Here is an 18,435-nt window from a genome sequence, read left to right on the forward strand (position 1 = left end):
TTTTTACATTCTGGTCTTTTTGAAACAATTCACTTTATCAATGCATTAGTATATTTTACTATACAATATAGTTCTATTAATAAAACATTTTTAGTTTTTTTGAAACAAAATAGTTAAACACTACATTACACTGAGATTTCTACACTTTGTTATTGTATTATAGTTCTTCATAATTTATTATATCAAATGGTAAAAAAATAACAACATTATAACTTTTCAATATACATTGTAGTTCCAATAACTGATTATTACCAGTTTATATCCATAGTGGTGCTTTATAATGTAATTCATAATCTTCAATTCCATCACCAAATATCTGCGACAACAAAACATACTTATAATTAATTATTTATACTATTATATAAAATGTAATAACAAATTTTAATTTTTGTTATTGAATTGTTATTAATTAAAATTTAATAATAAAAGAATTAATAAACTCAAATTAAAAGGATCATGACGGCGACAAACAGCGCCACAGTAATTTCCCAAGCATTTTTTGTTATGATCACAATTCGGTTTAAGTCATTTTCTTATTATTTCAAAAAATAAATAATAAAAATCTTAATATTTTTTTTGTTGTATTACAAATAACTATAAAACACAAAAACGGTTGTTGTTTTTTAAATTAAAACATAATTAAATAGTTTTTTGTGGATATAATTATTGATAATAATAGATATAATTATTAATAATACACAAATTTTAATCAACAACACTGTAACAAGTAAATATGAGTCATCATTTACTAAAAAAACAAAAAATGCCTTAAATAGGGGTGGAATACAGTTGTAAAGCTTCAATGACTTGATCAATCTTTATGCGTTCTTTTCCTTCGAAACACCACATTCTGTTCAGTAAGGCATAAATCGTATTGTCAAGACATTCGGCTTGGGCCAAATGCTTTCCTGATGCAACAAAATCTGCTATGGACCATGCAAACTTGAAATTTTCAATGGGATATGGTTCTTTCCATGTAAAGCATTCATACATACTGATTGCAAAGGAAAAGATATCACTTGGCATCTTGTACTTCTCTTTATTTAACACTTCAGGTGACATGTACTTTGGTGTGCCGATTCCCTTTGTGAAGGTCATGTTTGTCATTAACATATTAGTATTTCTCGCACTTCCAAAATCAGTCATTTTTGCATTAACTGTTGTTCCCAAGTCCATTGAAAAAACGAGTAAATTGTCTGGCTTGATGTCTCTGTGGACTATGCCATTGTTGTGTAAATAACTAATTCCCTTTGCCATGTCTAACATGAATTTCACCTTGACTGCCATGCAAGGCGATTGTTCTCTTTTCTTCTTCATCAAGTCATTTAAACTACCATATTCAGCGAATTCTGTGACCATACAAATTCTGTTTGGAATAAATACAGCTCCATAGAAGTGAACTAAATACTCACACCTGAATTTGTCCAACATTGAAACCTCCTTTTCAAATTCATGAACTTTCGCTTCGTCATTACACCCTTCTCGCAATTTCTTGATCGCAACTTTGTGTCCTCTGAACTCACCCAAATAAACAATTCCAAATGAACCCTCTCCAAGCTTTTTCTCTTCTTTTAACTCGTGGTAATCAAGTCGTGTTGTCATTTGTGTCTTCGCGTTGATTGTGATATTTTCTGTCATTTCAACACCTTTTTTAATATCAAGACCAACACAAACAATCTTCTCCTTGATGATACAAGAGCAAAGCGGCGTTATAAATATTTCAAATTCACAGGCTTCCCCACTCTTCAAATTCACCAAAGCGGGTTCTGTGCGAATTGTGTAGTAATCACACCCTTTCATCACACAGAATTGAATTTTCATTGGATTTTTAGATTTGTTCCCAACACACAACAATTCGCGAGTTTCTTTGTTGACAGGGATTTCATTATTTGCATTGTTTTCATCAATGAATATTATTTTTTCTTTGTTAGACACAAGCCAGTCGTTCACTTTTTCAAATATGACATTGGAGCGCTTCATTTTAAATACACAAACGTTCAACATTTTCTTCTCCTCTTTGTTGTGTAAATACAACAAGTATATTCCAACAATTGACAACGCTATTAAAGTGACTATTATTATCACAAACACAACCGGAAGACCAATGGCCAATCCCAAATTCACTTTGTTTGAACAAGAAAGACCATCATCACTCGGCTTCTTGCCTTCGACACACATTGAACACAACCCTCTTTTCGCTTCAATACAAAACTCGATTTGAGAAAAATGAACACAATTCGAGTTGATGTACACATTCTCGTTTTGACATTCGTTGCATGTGTATTGGTTTAAACATAAAGAGCAGTTGTTCATACACGTTTTGCAACGAGGGACATTGGAGTCAATGTAATACCCATTATCACATTTCTTACACCCAAACGGTGTTTTTTCTAAACACCCAACCAAACTTGAATAATTTTGACACACCAACGATTCTGATGGTATTAAAAAGAATTCCGGTTTACATGTTATACAGGAATTGAGATCTTTACAAACAGCACACGAATAGTGGCAAGCATCACAATCACTTTGTTTTCTGTAATACCCTTCTTGGCAAATTGCACACCCAACCATGTTTGGCATTTCTTTTTTACACTTGAGGAAAAAGTCTTCTGTTGATTCACATTTGTTGTCTTTATTCAAGAACTCCAATGTGGGACGGCAAGACAAACAATAAGTTGCATTGAAACATGTTGTACAACCATTATCACATTTGTGGCAAGTACCATCGGATCTGTAATATCCATTAAAACAGGTAATACACCCTTTTGTTGTTTTAATTTTACATCCATCGCTTGCATTTTCATCTCGTTTAAGTTGGTTAATATCTATGCAAGATCCATTGATTAAAACAAATCCTTCATTGCATTCAAATGCAACGGGTGTTTTAACAGAAATAGATTTCATTGCGTATTTGATGTTGTTGCCTATTACTTCACAATATTCTGCTTTAACAATAATCTCGTCAACTCGCATGAATGATATTTCACACTTCAAACATTTATTTAAGTGCGATTTTTGACAACTGAAATATTCTTTTGTTTTACATTCGTTAGTTGTTGTTAAAAGATATTCTTCCACACAAACAATACATTTGTCGTTTTTACAAAATGAACATTTTTCCACAACACAATTTTTGCAAGTGTTTTCAATAATTGAATCTCTGTTTGAAACGCAACTCACACAATCGTTGCCATCAATTGATTCACATTTATCATTAATAAAACACTTATCTTCTTTTATGTTAATTACAAATGAATTATCACATTGAATTCCGTGTATTTTTGAATTTACCATTTTACATTTGACACCGCTTGTTTGATCATCTTGACATTCATGACACGAATTGTTATTATCAAGATATTGGCTTTCCTTACATTTAAATATAACATTGTTGTCATACAAATAATCTTTGTTGTTCTCTTCACATATTCCATTTAAGTTAACGTTAGAATGTCTGTTACATTGAATACATTTTGTTGATGTTTTATCTTTGTGATAATATTTACAAATTGACTCCTCGCAGTTCCCTGTTGTTGTTATTCCATTCTCGCAATCTTCACATGTGTTTTTCGAGTTTGTTTTGCACAATTCTTTGTGTTCAAAAGGTTCACACATTTTATTTTGTAAATAAAATTCATTTTGACATTTAAGGCATTCGTTTTGTCCGTTTTGAATTTCACAATTGTTGTTGTTAGTTGCACATCCGTTTCCAATAAAAGTTGTATTAATTCCACATTTGATACAATTTCCATTAACAGTTACAAATGGTGGGAAACACTCTTCACATCTTATTCCAAAATTTATTATATTTCGACACAATTTACAATTGGTTGAATATTTATAACATTCATCACAAGTGCTCGAAGTGTTTTGGTAAAGGTGGCTTGGGCATTCACAAAAACTGTTATTGACAATGAACCTATCTCCACAAGAAGTACACTGATTTTTGTTGGTTTGGCTACAAGTTAAACAATTTGGAATTGTATCACACGGAGAACAACGTTTTTCATCTGGAAAATACCCAAAAATGCATTTTTGACATCCATTCACAGCATCACATGTGTTATTTTCACAATTTTCATCACACAAAACACATCGAGTGTTGTCCAAAAAAGTTCCTTCATTACACGAAGTACAATTTATTTTTGTATTCCCACAAGTTTTACAAGTTGTATCACATTTTTCACAATCAAACCCCGTTTGATAATAAGAATCTTCACATTCATAACATCCTGTTTCATTACCACAAAACCCTTGTTTGCAATTCTTGCATTCAATACAAGTTGTTTCAATTATATGTGCCAAACCATCAATACAACTTCCACAATTATTATTACCACTGTTATAACACGTAAGACATGGGCTGTCACATTTATTGCATTTCCCCAAACTCGGATAATAACCCGATATACATTCTTGGCATCCTGTAAATGGACTACATTTTCCTTTGACACAATTAGAATCACATTCAACACATTCATTTCCAACAATATAAGCAACTCCTTCTGTACAATTAATACATTGTGTGGAAAGTGGACCATAACAATTTAAGCATTTGTTGTCACAACGACTACATCTTTTATCATTAATATAATAATTATCATTACAAGAGATACATCCAAGTGTTGTACTACATTGCCCCGATTTACACTTGTCGTCACATTTAATACAAGTATTTCCAGAGATATAACTACCATCGAAACAAGAAGAACACTGTAAAATATTATTATCACAGTTTTTACAGTTGTTAATAATACATCCCAAACACGAACTATTATTTGAAAATAACCCATGTCCATCATTACATTCAGAACATGAATTAAAAAATGAATTCGAACATTTTTTGCAGTTAACAATGTTACACAGAAAGGAGTCAGTATCATTGTTTATTATTTTTGCTTTTAATTTATATTCAAAATTGTTTTTATCAAAAATAACAACAAATTGTTTGACCGTTCCAACAGAAACGATCAAAGATGTATTCTTGTTACATTCAAAAATTGTAACTGAATCATTTTCGGGGATAAAAATTGAATTATTTTCATCACTCCACATTATTATTGAACATTTTTCCCATTCATCTCTACAAAATATTTTATCAGCTTCTTTACACCATTTAAGAGCTAAAGAAGTAATTACAAAAAGAATGATCAACATGAAAATATCAATTTTAATTTTGAGTTACTTTTTTATTAAAAAAGACACATTTACTTTGATTATTTGGTTTAATAACAAGAGCACAATTATTATTTTGAAGTACTTTTAGATATTTCTTTGTTGATTTAAAATAACTATGTAAATTTTAATAAAAATTTGATTATTAAAATTTTAGAATTAAAAATAAAAAAAACTGTGATGTGTTATAAAACAAAAACATTATTTATTTCGAATTGTGAAGTTTATTAAAAAACATCACATTGTAATCAACATAAATGTAAAATAATATCAATCAAATTTTATTATTTTATATTCTTTCAACAATCTAATAAATTGATTACAAAAGTACTTATCCAAACATACAACTATTATTTAAAATATTGAAATTTCAACATTTTTAAAAATTTCATAAAAACACCTGAACATATTAAAAGTTTGTGTTTGTTGTATTTGTAAACATAATAAAATTTTATAGTGAATTGTTATTGATTTTACATTTTTGATTTTCTTGATATATTCTAATAATTATAATAACCACAACATACTTTTTTATTTACTATATTATATACAATTATTTGTTAAATGTTTAATGTCGTTAAATAACATTTATATATAATTTAATTTAATTATCACAAACAAAAGATTTAAAATGTATTAATTTATAATGAATGATTATTTAGACTTAAATAATGTATCTCAGATAACTTTTTTTAAAAAAAATCTTTTTATTTATAAAAAAATAAGAGTCATTATTCAAAATTTCAATTTTCAAGTAAAAAAACTACATTTATTATATGAAATCAACACCACACAAAAGTTTTAAAAAACAGAACAGAATGCCCAAGAATAAATCTACTGTTCCAACTCTCGACGTCACCCCAGACCAAACCAAAGAAGAAAGCTCGTATTACGATGAAATGTCAACTGATTACAACCCAAGACAATTTCTTTCAATAAATGAATTGAAAGAACAACTCAGAGTAAGTGATTTATACAAAAATGCTGAAAATGTGACATTTACTCTTCCCGTCTCTACACTTTTTGTTGAGCACTTTTTCGATTGCATCTGTGATGGTTATAATTTCAATATTTGGATCTTTCCTGGCATCACATTGGGTCTACCATTTCCGTATATAGTCTACGACAAACAGAATCGTATCATAAAAGTGTTCAATGTAGTTTTAGACATCCAAATCACAAAATTCATTTGGAGAACAAAATATAATATCAACAAACGTTTGCTCATCTGGGACAGATACGCTGGAATAACACTTTATACTTCTTTACATAACTTGGAAGGCAATTTGGTGCAAGTCAGATTGACAGTTAAAAATGGAGAGACGATTAAATTGAGTAATATGGGGCTTTTAAATCCGGAGACTGAAACTCATGGAAAACTCACGTTTTTTATTGAAATAGTCGAGAAGGACAAATGCGATTTTAAGAGTGAAAAGGTTTTATATGAAGATCTTGAAAATGAGAAAATAAAGCAACTCAAAAAGTGTGCAAAAAGTGTAAGAGCGACATTTCCATTTGTGTTGTTACTAACTGGAGGGACTTTCATGTACATGAGCAAGTCAATTACTGTGCAAAGAGGCGGTCCTCTAACGTTTATTCAAGACATACAAATATTCCAAAGGAAGAAAGCCGTTATAATAACAGAAACGCGTCGTTTCTATCATGTCACTTTTGCTGCTGAAGGGGCTGAAAAGTTTTATATGGATGGAGGAGTTCTTGTAAGGAAAATTTGTGTTTATTGTGATTTCAAATATGAAAAATGTTGTTTGTACATTGATACGTACAATGATAAAGGGGTTATATTTACTGGTATTTTGGATGAAACAAGAACGTTATATTCTGGTTTGGGTTTACCATTACCAAATGATCCATACGGGAAATGTGGTGATTTGGGTGTTGAATTTAAATTTGTGAATTCAGATGTTAGACTACCTGAGTGGGATATGAATATTTGTGATCAACTGTGTCAAAATGAATACAGAAAACGTCTTTACAACAAACACGAAAATTTGCTCAGAACATTTCGAAAAATACAAACTGAAGCAGAACAACAAGAAAATAATGAAGATAATTATGATGAAAAAAATGAAGTTAACGAAGAAAATGTAAAGAAAAATGATGATAAAGAAACTTTAAATCAAGAAAAATTAAAAGAAAAAAGTGATGAGGAAGAAAGTGAAGAAATTATTGACGCACAAAATGAAAAGTTGAAAATGAAAAAGAAGACGTGATCGATGTACATAATTCAGATGATGAAAAATCATCAAAAAGTGATGAATTGATAAATTACACAAATGATGAGGAAAAGAAAAAAGAAGTCACAACAAAAATTGAAACAACTGAGGAACTTGAGTCAATTAATGAAATTGACAAAAAAGAAATGGAAAAGGAAAATACAAAAGTTTACAATGAACAAATAATAGAAAGTGATGATCAAAAACAAAACGAAATTGTAACAGAAATTGAAACATTTCAAAATATCGAGTCACCCAATCATGTTGAAAATATAAAAGAAAAAGAAGTTGTTGTACAGAGTGATGAATATCAAAAACAAACATTTGAAAAGGAAGAACCAAAAGAAGAAACAACTGAAGAACCGCTTTATGATAAAAATGAAAATATGAAGTCTACCAAATTTAGAAGGAATGAAAACAAATCGAAGAAAAAATCAAAAAAAGAAAAGAACAAAAACAACAAGCAAAAAAAGCAAAACAACTTACAAAAACTTACAAAAACCACAACAAGTGTAGCCGAGGAAATTTCTTCGATGCCATGCAATTCATTGGAAGAACAGAAACAAATCGAACGACCAATTTCGAACAATAAACGAAATTGGATCGTTATAGTTGGGTGTTTAATTTTTGTTTTAATGACGATAATTGCAGTAGTAGATTCTAGTGATGATGAAAAGATTCGAGTCGCTACTTATTATTTTAAATCGAAAATGAACAATTTCGTTTCACTCGAACTCAAGAAAATGGTATGTAAAAGCTTTGATTTAAAGAATAATAGCTTTGGTATTGAATGTGAATATCTATTGTGATCGTTTAAGTTGTTCTGTGGTATTATATTTGTCTGAAAATGATCCATTTTTATTTTTATTAATTCAAATTACAAAAAGAACATGATAGATTTTGGATTTATATTTTATCATTTTATTATCATTTAAGCATAAATATTTTGTATTACCCAATTGCGTATTGGTATTATTATAAATTCTATTTTTTAGTTGTTATGATAATAATAAATATTACACATAAAGTTATCATTTAGTTAGTTATATATTTTGTTGTAATAATAATTACAACAAAATATGAAACGAAGTAATTTTCAACATAATGATTGTATTCAATTGATTTGTATATAAATATAGATATATGAAATAATTAATATTGTATGATAAAAGTAACTTAAAAATAAATATCAAATAAAATTAAATAAATGTTAGAATTATTGTTGTGAACCACTTGTTGTACAACAATTGGTTTGACATTTGTTTGCGTTTGTTCAGTCATTCGTTTTTCTAAGACTTGTTATTTTGTACAAATTTAGTGTAATCGCAAAGTTTTTGCGTGTTTGTTGTTTGGCACATTAATCATTGATTGTGTTATCAGTGTATCTATGCCTGCATATTTTTAAATAGTACTGTTTATTCCACACTTGTTTCATTTTGATGTCCAATGAACTCCATTTAAAATGATTTATTAGTTTGTTATAACAAACATATCATTCCTTTACCACCCTCACCTGTTTATTAACACTTAAAATAAAGCCCTTATTTTTTAGTTGACCTGTTTTTACAGGGATTTTAATCCAATTTTTTATTATTATCCTTTTTTGGCTTGTGTATTATCTACATAATATAAACACTAAAAATTGAAATTTATTTAATAAACTCGAAATTTCCCGATTTTTAGACCACTTGAATTTTGTTCAATGTTATTTAAAGTGTTAAGCAAATTATTTTAAACGTTTCGTAAACAACATAAGTTTATATGTTTTATTATTTTTTCCTATAATTTTAGCAAAAAAATATTTTGTAAAATGAATGATTATTTATTATTTATTATTATTTATTAATTTTATTCAAAAAAATAAAATGACAATTTTTCAAAAAAATCCAATTCTATAACTTTTGAAGCTGATTTTTAGATTAATTGATTATTAATAAAATGTTAATTTATTTATTGATAAAAAACAATTTTTCGACTATAAAAAATAATATCCATTTGTCAATTATATCTAAAAATAAACAGAAATTCAATCTATAAATAACTTGTTGAATTTAAAATAAAAATACATTCCTGAGACTTATTTTGTTGTGTTACTTGTTTGTAATAATTAATAAAAATATGACTGTATTATAATAAATGGTGTTATTGATTAATGATTTTTGTACAACAGAAATATAATCTATGTAATTGTAATAATAGGGTTGTGTTAAGGTACTAATTAATTGTTTTAATTAATAAGTAAAGTGACTTCCCCAAGGTGTGCAAGTTAAAATTTTTAGTCTTTTTTACAGGGAAAGGGCGTGCAAGACTAAATTTTAGTTAAAAACATTTTATTTAAAAAAATGTTATTCGTTTCCAAATTGTTTCAAAAAACACACAACCCTTTAAAGCTTGAATTAATAAACTACAAAAAGCAAATTAAATTATAAAAATTGGGTTATGGTTTGTCTATGTGTTTAATGTAAAAACTGTTTTGTTTCAAGACGTGAATAATTGTCGATGTATCTTGTGTTATAGTGATTCAAAGTGACAAGAAAAGGCATGATAAACATTATGTTTTTCTCTGTGCCGTTTTATAGCAAACAATAACAAATAGTCTGTTTAATAGGTGCAGTTCATTGTTACAAATCGATGTGCACTGTTGTCCAGAACTGGTCCTTCGATAATTTCCATTGGGTCGCTTTCCCGAAATTGTTGCTTAATTTATTGTATTCGAAGTGTGAAAGTTAAAAATTGCAACGTTACAAGGTGTGCAAGTTAAAGTATAGTTTAGTAATAACTTCGAAATTATAATTAATAATTAAACTAAAAATAATCTTTTTTTTTTCAAAATTTCAAAAAATTAATGATTCTATTTTTTTAATAAAAAAATTATAAATGAACTATACCTTAACTTGCACACCTTTAAACTAACTTGCACACCTTGGGAAGTCACTTTATATTGAAATTTGTTTTGTTTTTTTGACAGACAATTTCATATTTATTTCTTGACTTTTCAAATAACAGTTACTTTTGTTATTAAGAAAAAAAACATAAATTATAATTATTAAATGAATAAAAGTATAAATAACAAGACACAACTTAAAAAAATAGAAACTGATTTGTGAACATATAAAAAATCACTAAAAATACCACCCAATTAATACTACCATAACATTTATAACATAAATACATTTAAATAAAACAAAAAACGAAAAATACCTTTTGTTTGAACTTAAAAACATACATATATTTTTTTATTACAATAAATATTAATAAAATGACAAAATACAATGGTAAAAAGAGACACAATGGCGTTGTATTGATTATTTTTAATTGATAGTATAGACTGCAGAATTTTCTTAAAAAATTATTTAATTTTTTTCTTAAAAACGTGATTTAAACAAGTTGTATACGTTGAATACGAAATTAAACTACCTTAAAGAAGTCAAAACATGCCATATAAAGATGCAATTTCTCGTGTTTAAACATAATATAACTAGTTTATCGTGTCATTTTTTGATAAAAAATACGAAAATCAAAAATAGAAAAATAATTGATATTTAAAGCTAGAATTTAATGATCTAACACAACAGATGAAAGTATGAAAACTGAAGGATTGACTGTTTCTTTTAGCTATATTTGACCAAAAGGAGTATATTCATCAATTCAAGCCCACATTTTACAGGCTTGAAATATTACCAATGTATGCAAATACATTAAAACAATGAAAAGTAATTATTAAATAACAAATTAAAATATCAACTACGCTGAAAATGTATAAAATGTACGAATGACAATTTTAACAAAAAAAATTCGTTCAATTTGGTAATATTAATGTGTGTTTAATTTGCTATCTCTTTGAGGTAACAACAAAAGAAAATGAAATCATATTTATAAAACACAACATTGAAGGCGCCGCTTGCAAATGAGTAACAAAAACTATTCAAAATTATTTTCGGCATTTCACTATTATTAATACCAATTAAGCGCCTTCCTCCTTTGGTCAGTAAAACATTGTTATAATGAAAACACAGGTTGTTTCTTTTTATTGAACATTAACATATTAATCACGTCGAATACAAGCATCCAACGATGGGCCGGCTCATGATGTGTCGGCAAATCATGTATATTTTCATATACATGATTTTTACTATCATAATAACATTGACCTTCACAACAAACCAAGTCACAGTAACAGAAGCGTGTCTTCTGTTAATTTTAAACAAACACGAACAAAATGGGTAAAATTCAATTACTTCTTCGTTACATGTTCACAATGTAACATTTTTGTTTGAGCTTCAAATTTGGGGTGGACTTGATTGACGATCATAGAGATGAATTGTGTAACACCGGCTTCTTAAGTGTCAATGCAAATGTTTGAATTAATTCAAAGTACTCAGAAGCAGTGTGTGATGTTGGAAGTATACAAGTTGACTGCGAAGCAATTAATGTCGATGATGAAGTCTTTGTTAGATACCAAAGACTACCTTACCAACTTTTTACGTCTCCACATGATTTATTCAAATAAAACATCACACACGTTCTTCTTTTTCCTGTTTATTAATGTGTTAGTCCAATTAATCACAGTTGCCGTTGATAGTAATATCATTGCGCGTTTATATGACATTTTCAAGTCAATTTTATTTGTTATCCACAATGACACCCGAAACCCTAAAAGGTATTCCTCCACTGAACTCAAAATTCATAAAATCGCTTGTGTTACAACCGATTGTTCTTTCTATTTTACTCAATTTGCAACCAAATCAATTGGTCTTCATTTCATATAATGCAGCAACGGCATTTTTATATGATTCAGTTCTTTATTAGTAAACATCAGAAAATCTTCAATTAAATTGAACACCTCAATCGCAAAGAATATTAACAGCGACACTGTTGATATCAATATCGACAATATTAAGGGCTCCTTAAAACAGGTTTTCATCAAACATTACTACAAGCAAATCACGAACCAAGCCATCATCTTCTTTGCAAATTCTTCGTTTTGGGAAACCCTCAAGGGTTACCGAAAGACATCTCAACATGATGTCACGACTTCTTCTACGAGCCAGCACAGGGCCTCACTGTTTCCGCGAGTTTATTTGGGCATGGGATGGCAAAAGGTGTCAGATCTCTAGCTAAGAACACTACGCAAGGTGCTGCGTCTTCCGTTTCTGTAATGTCGAAGTCTTTTTCGTTCTTTGTTGTTTCTTTAAGTTTTGATCAGGCGTACATTGACAAGAGAAATGCACACCGCCGTGTGAAAACGACAGGAGAAGGAATGAGAAAGGGGTTTGAGTCGTTTTCAAGTGAGATGTTCGATGGTGTTGCTGGGTTGGTGTATCAGCCTGTTGTTGGTGCCCAGAAAGATGGTGTTAATAACTTTATTGTTGGTGTAGGGAAAGGAGTAGTTGGTGCAATTGATTTAGTTGGTAAGACTTTCGAGAACCAAGGTGTGTCAACTACAAAGTCGTGATGAAATCGTACGACAAAAATGAGTCTTTGTTACTCAAGTTGGCGAGAACCACCAAATTGGATGTGTAATTCGTTTCTTACTTGTCACAGAAGACGTGTGCTTGGTTCTTGGAGAAAACATTTCTCCGTCTATGAAAACAACGACACCAAAGTCTTCAAATACCCATTACTTAAAATCAACAGAACAGTTGATGGGCTCCAAGTCGTTTGTAAAGCAGTGAAGTATATACATTCCTTCAAAGTAAAAGTGGGCATTCTATCGAGTATAGCTTCTCTGAAAAGAACTCAGAATGTGAACAAATTCAATTAAATTCATGTTTACTTCGTTTATAATTTTATAACTATTTACAACTTTATAAATAGTCCAACAATTATTTGGAGTGATTAATAACAAGAGTTTTCAATTGGACATTGCGTCGGAATTACTAATGTTTTACATTACCACTTTTACAAAAAAAATCTTTACTGCGAGTGTTTTTTGAAAAAAGTCCACCTTTCAGCCACTGTTTGTGCGTCCCCATGTCGCCCACGTTCCTTGTCCGTACTGTGTGGACGCGGGTGTGGTTTCCCCGCTTGTGGGGGGGGGGTCAGGGGTAATACACGTCAAGGAAGGACTTGGAGAGTGGGTGAAACGGTGCACAAACAGACTGTTTGAGTGTGTCTTTAACTATAATATATAAAGAAATTATTTGAAACTAAAGAAAACCATTGTTTCAGTTTTTTTACCGTTTTTATGATTTATTACCTAATGCCCAAGTATTTAAACATTTTTTGTGTATTTTTTTGCAAAAGGGACAATGTAAAATACTGACTCTAATTTTTTTTGTATCTATTCAAATAAATAAAAATGTAATTCAAAAGATATTTTCATTTAAATGACTTCTAACATTCATAGTTTATTATAATTCATTCACCCAACATGAAGACTTTCTTGATTAACACGTTCAAAACATAAACGTAATAATAATAAGTTTTTATTTTTTTCTTTTACCTAAACCCTTTTTTGCCTTCATACACATAACTAATTTTTGTTATTTTTATTTATTTTTTTATCAACACAAATTTGAATTGTATATTTTATAGTCACACTTAAAGTGAATGAGTTTGTTTGTGTAAAACAAGAGCAAAGCTTAAAAAAGAAAAATGGTGTCTAATGATGGTTTGATATATTTGGTTGTTTTTTATAAAGAGAATATTGTCATTTGATTATAACGATATTGGTGTTTATATTGTCGTCATATTTGTTAATGTGACTATTTGACATTGTTTGTCATTAAGTGGATTGATGATGTTGCGTTTTTTGTTAAGTGTTGAAACACGATAAAGCGATATGAAATTTCATCCAAAAAGATTATTTTTGATCAATCTTAGGTAATTGAGTTCTCATTTGTTAATTATTTTAAGTAAAATAAAACTGACTATTGGCCGGTTTGGGTTAGAAAGGTATTTTTGAATAAAAAATAATAAAAAATGATTTGGACAATTTCTTTTTTACTTATTTTTTTTCTTAAAAAAAAGTTTTGGGTTGTGAACGTGTTAATAAGTTAGATGGATTATTTATTGTTGTTTTTGTTACAAATAATGTAATAAATTTTAAATAAAAACTTCGCTTTATTTCTTTATTATTCAATATTTCAATTTATAAACTGATGACATTAAAAAATCAATCAAAAGTCGAACATTTTCTTTGACACCTTTTCCTTTTTGTCTTTCTCTCTAATTTGCCCCTTTCCTCTTTTAGTCTCTTTTTCCTCTTGGCTTTCATCATCATCATCTTCTTCTTTTCTATTCTTTCCTTTTCGCCCCTTCATTCCACTTTTAAGACTTTCTGGGCACTCTTTCCCTTTATGACCATACTTCCCACATTTAAAGCACTTTTTCCCTTTATAATTTGGTAACACTACAAATTTGATTTTCTTCCCACCAATCTCTTTCTCCTTAAAATCGTTGATAATCCTATTTGCAGTCTTCTCGTCCTTCACGCCTATTTTTACATCAACTAGTTTGTCATTAAATGTTGGACTCTCCATAACAACGGTCGTCACGTTAAACTTTTCAAAAAGTTTCTTGACATCGTCTTCCGTTTTGTCTTCGGGCAAATTCCGGATGAACGCGGTCTTCGTGTGTTTATTCGAAAACGTTACACGGACTTTTTTCCCATCGACGAAAGTTCCATTCACATCGTCGCACGCTTTACTCGAGTCTTCCGCATTCGAAAAAGTCAACACAAATTGTTTTTGCGCTTTGAACTTATTTTTGTCTGGTGTTTCATACTCAAAGTAGATAGGTTTGTACTGTTTAAATAGATCGGAAAGCTCCTTCTTTTCCATTTCGGCGCCTCGATATCGAAAACTTAAACAAACAGGGTCACTCATCAATGATTTTTAGTGAATAAGTTCCTTCTTCTTTGAGTTTGGATTCTTTTATTTTGAACAATACTTAGGGTTACTTTGTTAAGTATGCTGTAATACTGTATTAAAACATATTAATAAATATAATACCTTAAAATATAATAATTAAATAATATGGATTTGAATGTGTACTATATATTTATTATAATAAAACCATTATAAATTATAAAAAATGGAAAAGGTGTTTCTCTATTATTACTAAAGTTAATTAATTAATATTATTCAAATAATAAAAATATTTAATTAATATTATATTAAAAAACAATTAAAAAAAATCACTCATTAAGTCACTTTTTCAAATTTGACTTTTTCTGTTTTTTCATTTGTTTCAGTCCCACCTCTGCATTTTTGAGGAGATTTTCAGCTTCTTCTTCATTCTCTTCACTTTCATTCGTAATTTTAACTTTTTCTTGCGCCTTCTCTGCATATTTCTGTTTTCTTTCTTCTCTTCTTTCATTTTCCAGTCTTTGTTTTCTTTCATAATATGTTTCGTCCTTGTACTTATCTTTCTCGGGGCATACCAAACTGATGTGTCCTGTCTTGCCACACAAGAAACACTTTTTATCTTTAACTTCAAATTTGATAACTTCGACGATCTCTCCATCGATTACTTTCCCATTGTATTCATCGATAAATTTTTCAGCCGTCTTCTCATCTTTCAAGCCAACTTTAATGTTACACCTTTTTTGGTCTAATAAAGGCTGAACAAATGTGACACACACCGGCTTAAATTCAATGAGAAACTTCTCAACTTCTTCTTGTGTTTTGGTGGTGGGGATACGGCCTAAAATAAGACACTTATTGTTTTTCTTGTCTTTTGCACAGAAGAGACGTCTGCCATCAAACACGCGAGCGTGAGATAACTCTGCTATGGCACTGTCGACCTCTTTCTCAGTTCGAAATTCGACTTTGTAATCATTACGAGGTTTCAAGTAAACTTGCTCCGGGGAAATTACATCGAAGAAGGTGAATTCAAAGCCACTGAAATCATTTTGGATCTCGGCCGTTGTCTTGTTTGTTTTGTACAACACACGAACACAGACAGGATTGCTCATTACTGATTTTTATGTTCAAAAATACTTTTATTTGGTATAATATTTAATCAAAAAAATAAATTGGTTATATTAAAATTATTATTATAAATAATTTAGTTTAGTTTTTTATAATTTAAAAGTATGATAAAGTAATTTATTTTTTAAAATATTTTAGGGTTTAGATTCTTGGAATTTGTTTTTATTTATTACTATTATCATTTCGATATTATATGTTACTATAATTTGTTATAAATTTTATTAATATTTATCAATTTTATTATTTGGATAAATCTTTGCCAAATAAATACAAACTTTAATATAATTTACTATTTTTATTAATTGTTTTTAACTATTTGAATTTTTTTTATAAATAGAAAAATAATCATACATTATAATTATTATAATTATCAAAAATACTAAAACAAATTTACACAAAAAACAACACTTAACTTAATAAAAAAGAAGAAATAATAGTCAGCACATCAAAATTCATCAATATACACAAATTTCCATTTAAGACGTATGACTGGATGCGGTTTTTTCAAAATCAAATATACAGTTGATCAAAAAAGTTAGAGACCAAATATTTAAAGAGGTGGAATAAATAAAGTGCATCACAAAATGGTCGTACAGCTTTTGAAACAAATTATTTACACTAAAGATTCACTTTAAAAACCGATTTTTTGCAAATTCACAGAAGTAATAGAATGTTAAGAACGCTTCGACGGTTAAATTTGTGTTTCTTACATCAAACATAAATACCATATTAATAAATATTGGTAATTAACTAATTATTTATAGCTTAAAATGTTCAATAAAACCATCTAAAATAACCACACACATAATTTAAGTTGTTCCCACTCATTTTTTATCATAATAATTCTCCGCGTCTTAAATTTGAACTGAAAGACGGCTTGTAAAACATTCTGTCACCACCGAGTGAGGTTCATTTATGAATTCTTTTATATAGCGCTCACGTTTTTTATAATACATTCTGTACTCGTTTTCATCTTTTGTTGTCTCTTTGTCTGAAGCCATTCGTGTTTTACAAAATCACAACTAAAAAGGCAGAAATACAGTTTTTGTAATTCGCAGCTTCCACTCCAAATTTCTCATGGTTAGTCCCAGCTTTCTTTCCAGAGATAAAGGCGGCACCAGCAAAATACTGTTGTTAAACACTCGCACAAGCTATCCACTCTATTTTCTTGTCTTGTAAGTTCTCGTTTGGGCCAAGGTAAATTGGCTCGAGGCGATTATAATAATAAATGATGTTCTTTTCATTATTGCGTCGTCTTTCATGACAATGAGCAATAGATACCAGTATTTATCAAGTCGCATTGATTTTCTAAGTCTTCTATTATCACGCAGAAATCCCCAACACGCTGGCCTGACGGTTTGAATTTGACTTCAAAAGCCTTTGTGATTTTTTTCGTCAAATTGGGATGGAAAGTTAGGGGGGAAGGAAAAAATAATAAAGAAAAAATACTTGAGACAAAATACTCCAGAAAATAATAATTATTTCAATAAAAGTTAAAAATTAAAATTTAGAACAAAAATGTAATAATTTTAAATAAATATTATAATAAATAATTTATAATATACATATACAAATAAAATAATTGTAAATTATTTTTAAACAATAGTTATAAAAACATCAAACAATTGGATTTTATTATAATGTTTTTTTTTAAAAAATTGATATTTTTCAAATATTTTTTTAACTAAGCTATGATAATTATAATATACAAAATTATACTTGTAGTTGATTATCGTTTTTTAAAAATACTATACATATTTAATACATTATTAAATACTAATTGGGTTTTTTATAAAATGAAACCCCAAAAATCAAATGACTGAACCACGAGTAGAAACCTTTATAAGTCAGAAAAAACACAATGTGGTTTAAAATTACCTCTGCCAATAGTTGATGGTTATTCTTTTGTTCCAACTGGATTTGAAAGAAAAACTTTCCGTTGTAAAACAAAGGGGTGTTTGGTTTGTGTGGACGTGCTTGAGTCTGTTGGTATTGGAGAAAACGAAGTGTTTACAAAAGTTAAATACAAAAATGGTTCAGTTCATATTCATGATAAAAATGTTACACGTGAAAAAAAAGAAGAAAGA

At 29.0% G+C, this 18,435-nt stretch overlaps 5 protein-coding genes across 5 annotated transcripts; 2 read left to right on the plus strand and 3 right to left on the minus strand.

Moving 5' to 3' along the window:
- Positions 1–768: 768 nt before the first annotated feature.
- EIN_036420 (protein serine/threonine kinase, putative) lies at positions 769–5,160 on the minus strand (the record flags this gene model as incomplete). The annotated part of the gene is made up of 1 exon (XM_004185623.1): positions 769–5,160. One exon carries the CDS (start codon positions 5,158–5,160, stop codon positions 769–771), a length of 4,392 nt encoding a protein of 1,463 aa, XP_004185671.1.
- An 836-nt stretch (positions 5,161–5,996) lies between these two features.
- EIN_036430 (hypothetical protein) lies at positions 5,997–8,817 on the plus strand (the record flags this gene model as incomplete). Its single annotated transcript, XM_004185624.1, has 6 exons — positions 5,997–7,338; positions 7,386–8,195; positions 8,300–8,406; positions 8,452–8,501; positions 8,627–8,679; positions 8,744–8,817. The coding sequence occupies 6 exons, from the start codon at positions 5,997–5,999 to the stop codon at positions 8,815–8,817; spliced, it is 2,436 nt and encodes an 811-aa protein (XP_004185672.1).
- Positions 8,818–12,504: 3,687 nt separating this feature from the next.
- Positions 12,505–12,867, plus strand: EIN_036440 (hypothetical protein; the record flags this gene model as incomplete). Its single annotated transcript, XM_004185625.1, has 1 exon — positions 12,505–12,867. One exon carries the CDS (start codon positions 12,505–12,507, stop codon positions 12,865–12,867), a length of 363 nt encoding a protein of 120 aa, XP_004185673.1.
- Positions 12,868–14,533: 1,666 nt separating this feature from the next.
- Positions 14,534–15,196, minus strand: EIN_036450 (hypothetical protein; the record flags this gene model as incomplete). The annotated part of the gene is made up of 1 exon (XM_004185626.1): positions 14,534–15,196. The coding sequence occupies one exon, from the start codon at positions 15,194–15,196 to the stop codon at positions 14,534–14,536; it is 663 nt and encodes a 220-aa protein (XP_004185674.1).
- A 368-nt stretch (positions 15,197–15,564) lies between these two features.
- EIN_036460 (hypothetical protein) lies at positions 15,565–16,332 on the minus strand (the record flags this gene model as incomplete). The annotated part of the gene is made up of 1 exon (XM_004185627.1): positions 15,565–16,332. One exon carries the CDS (start codon positions 16,330–16,332, stop codon positions 15,565–15,567), a length of 768 nt encoding a protein of 255 aa, XP_004185675.1.
- Between the last annotated feature and the right edge of the window lie 2,103 nt (positions 16,333–18,435).

The sequence above is a fragment of the Entamoeba invadens genome (genome assembly GCF_000330505.1).
Source record: "Entamoeba invadens IP1 unplaced genomic scaffold scaff_1105074726613, whole genome shotgun sequence".
Classification (NCBI taxonomy): Eukaryota; Evosea; order Mastigamoebida; family Endamoebidae; genus Entamoeba; species Entamoeba invadens.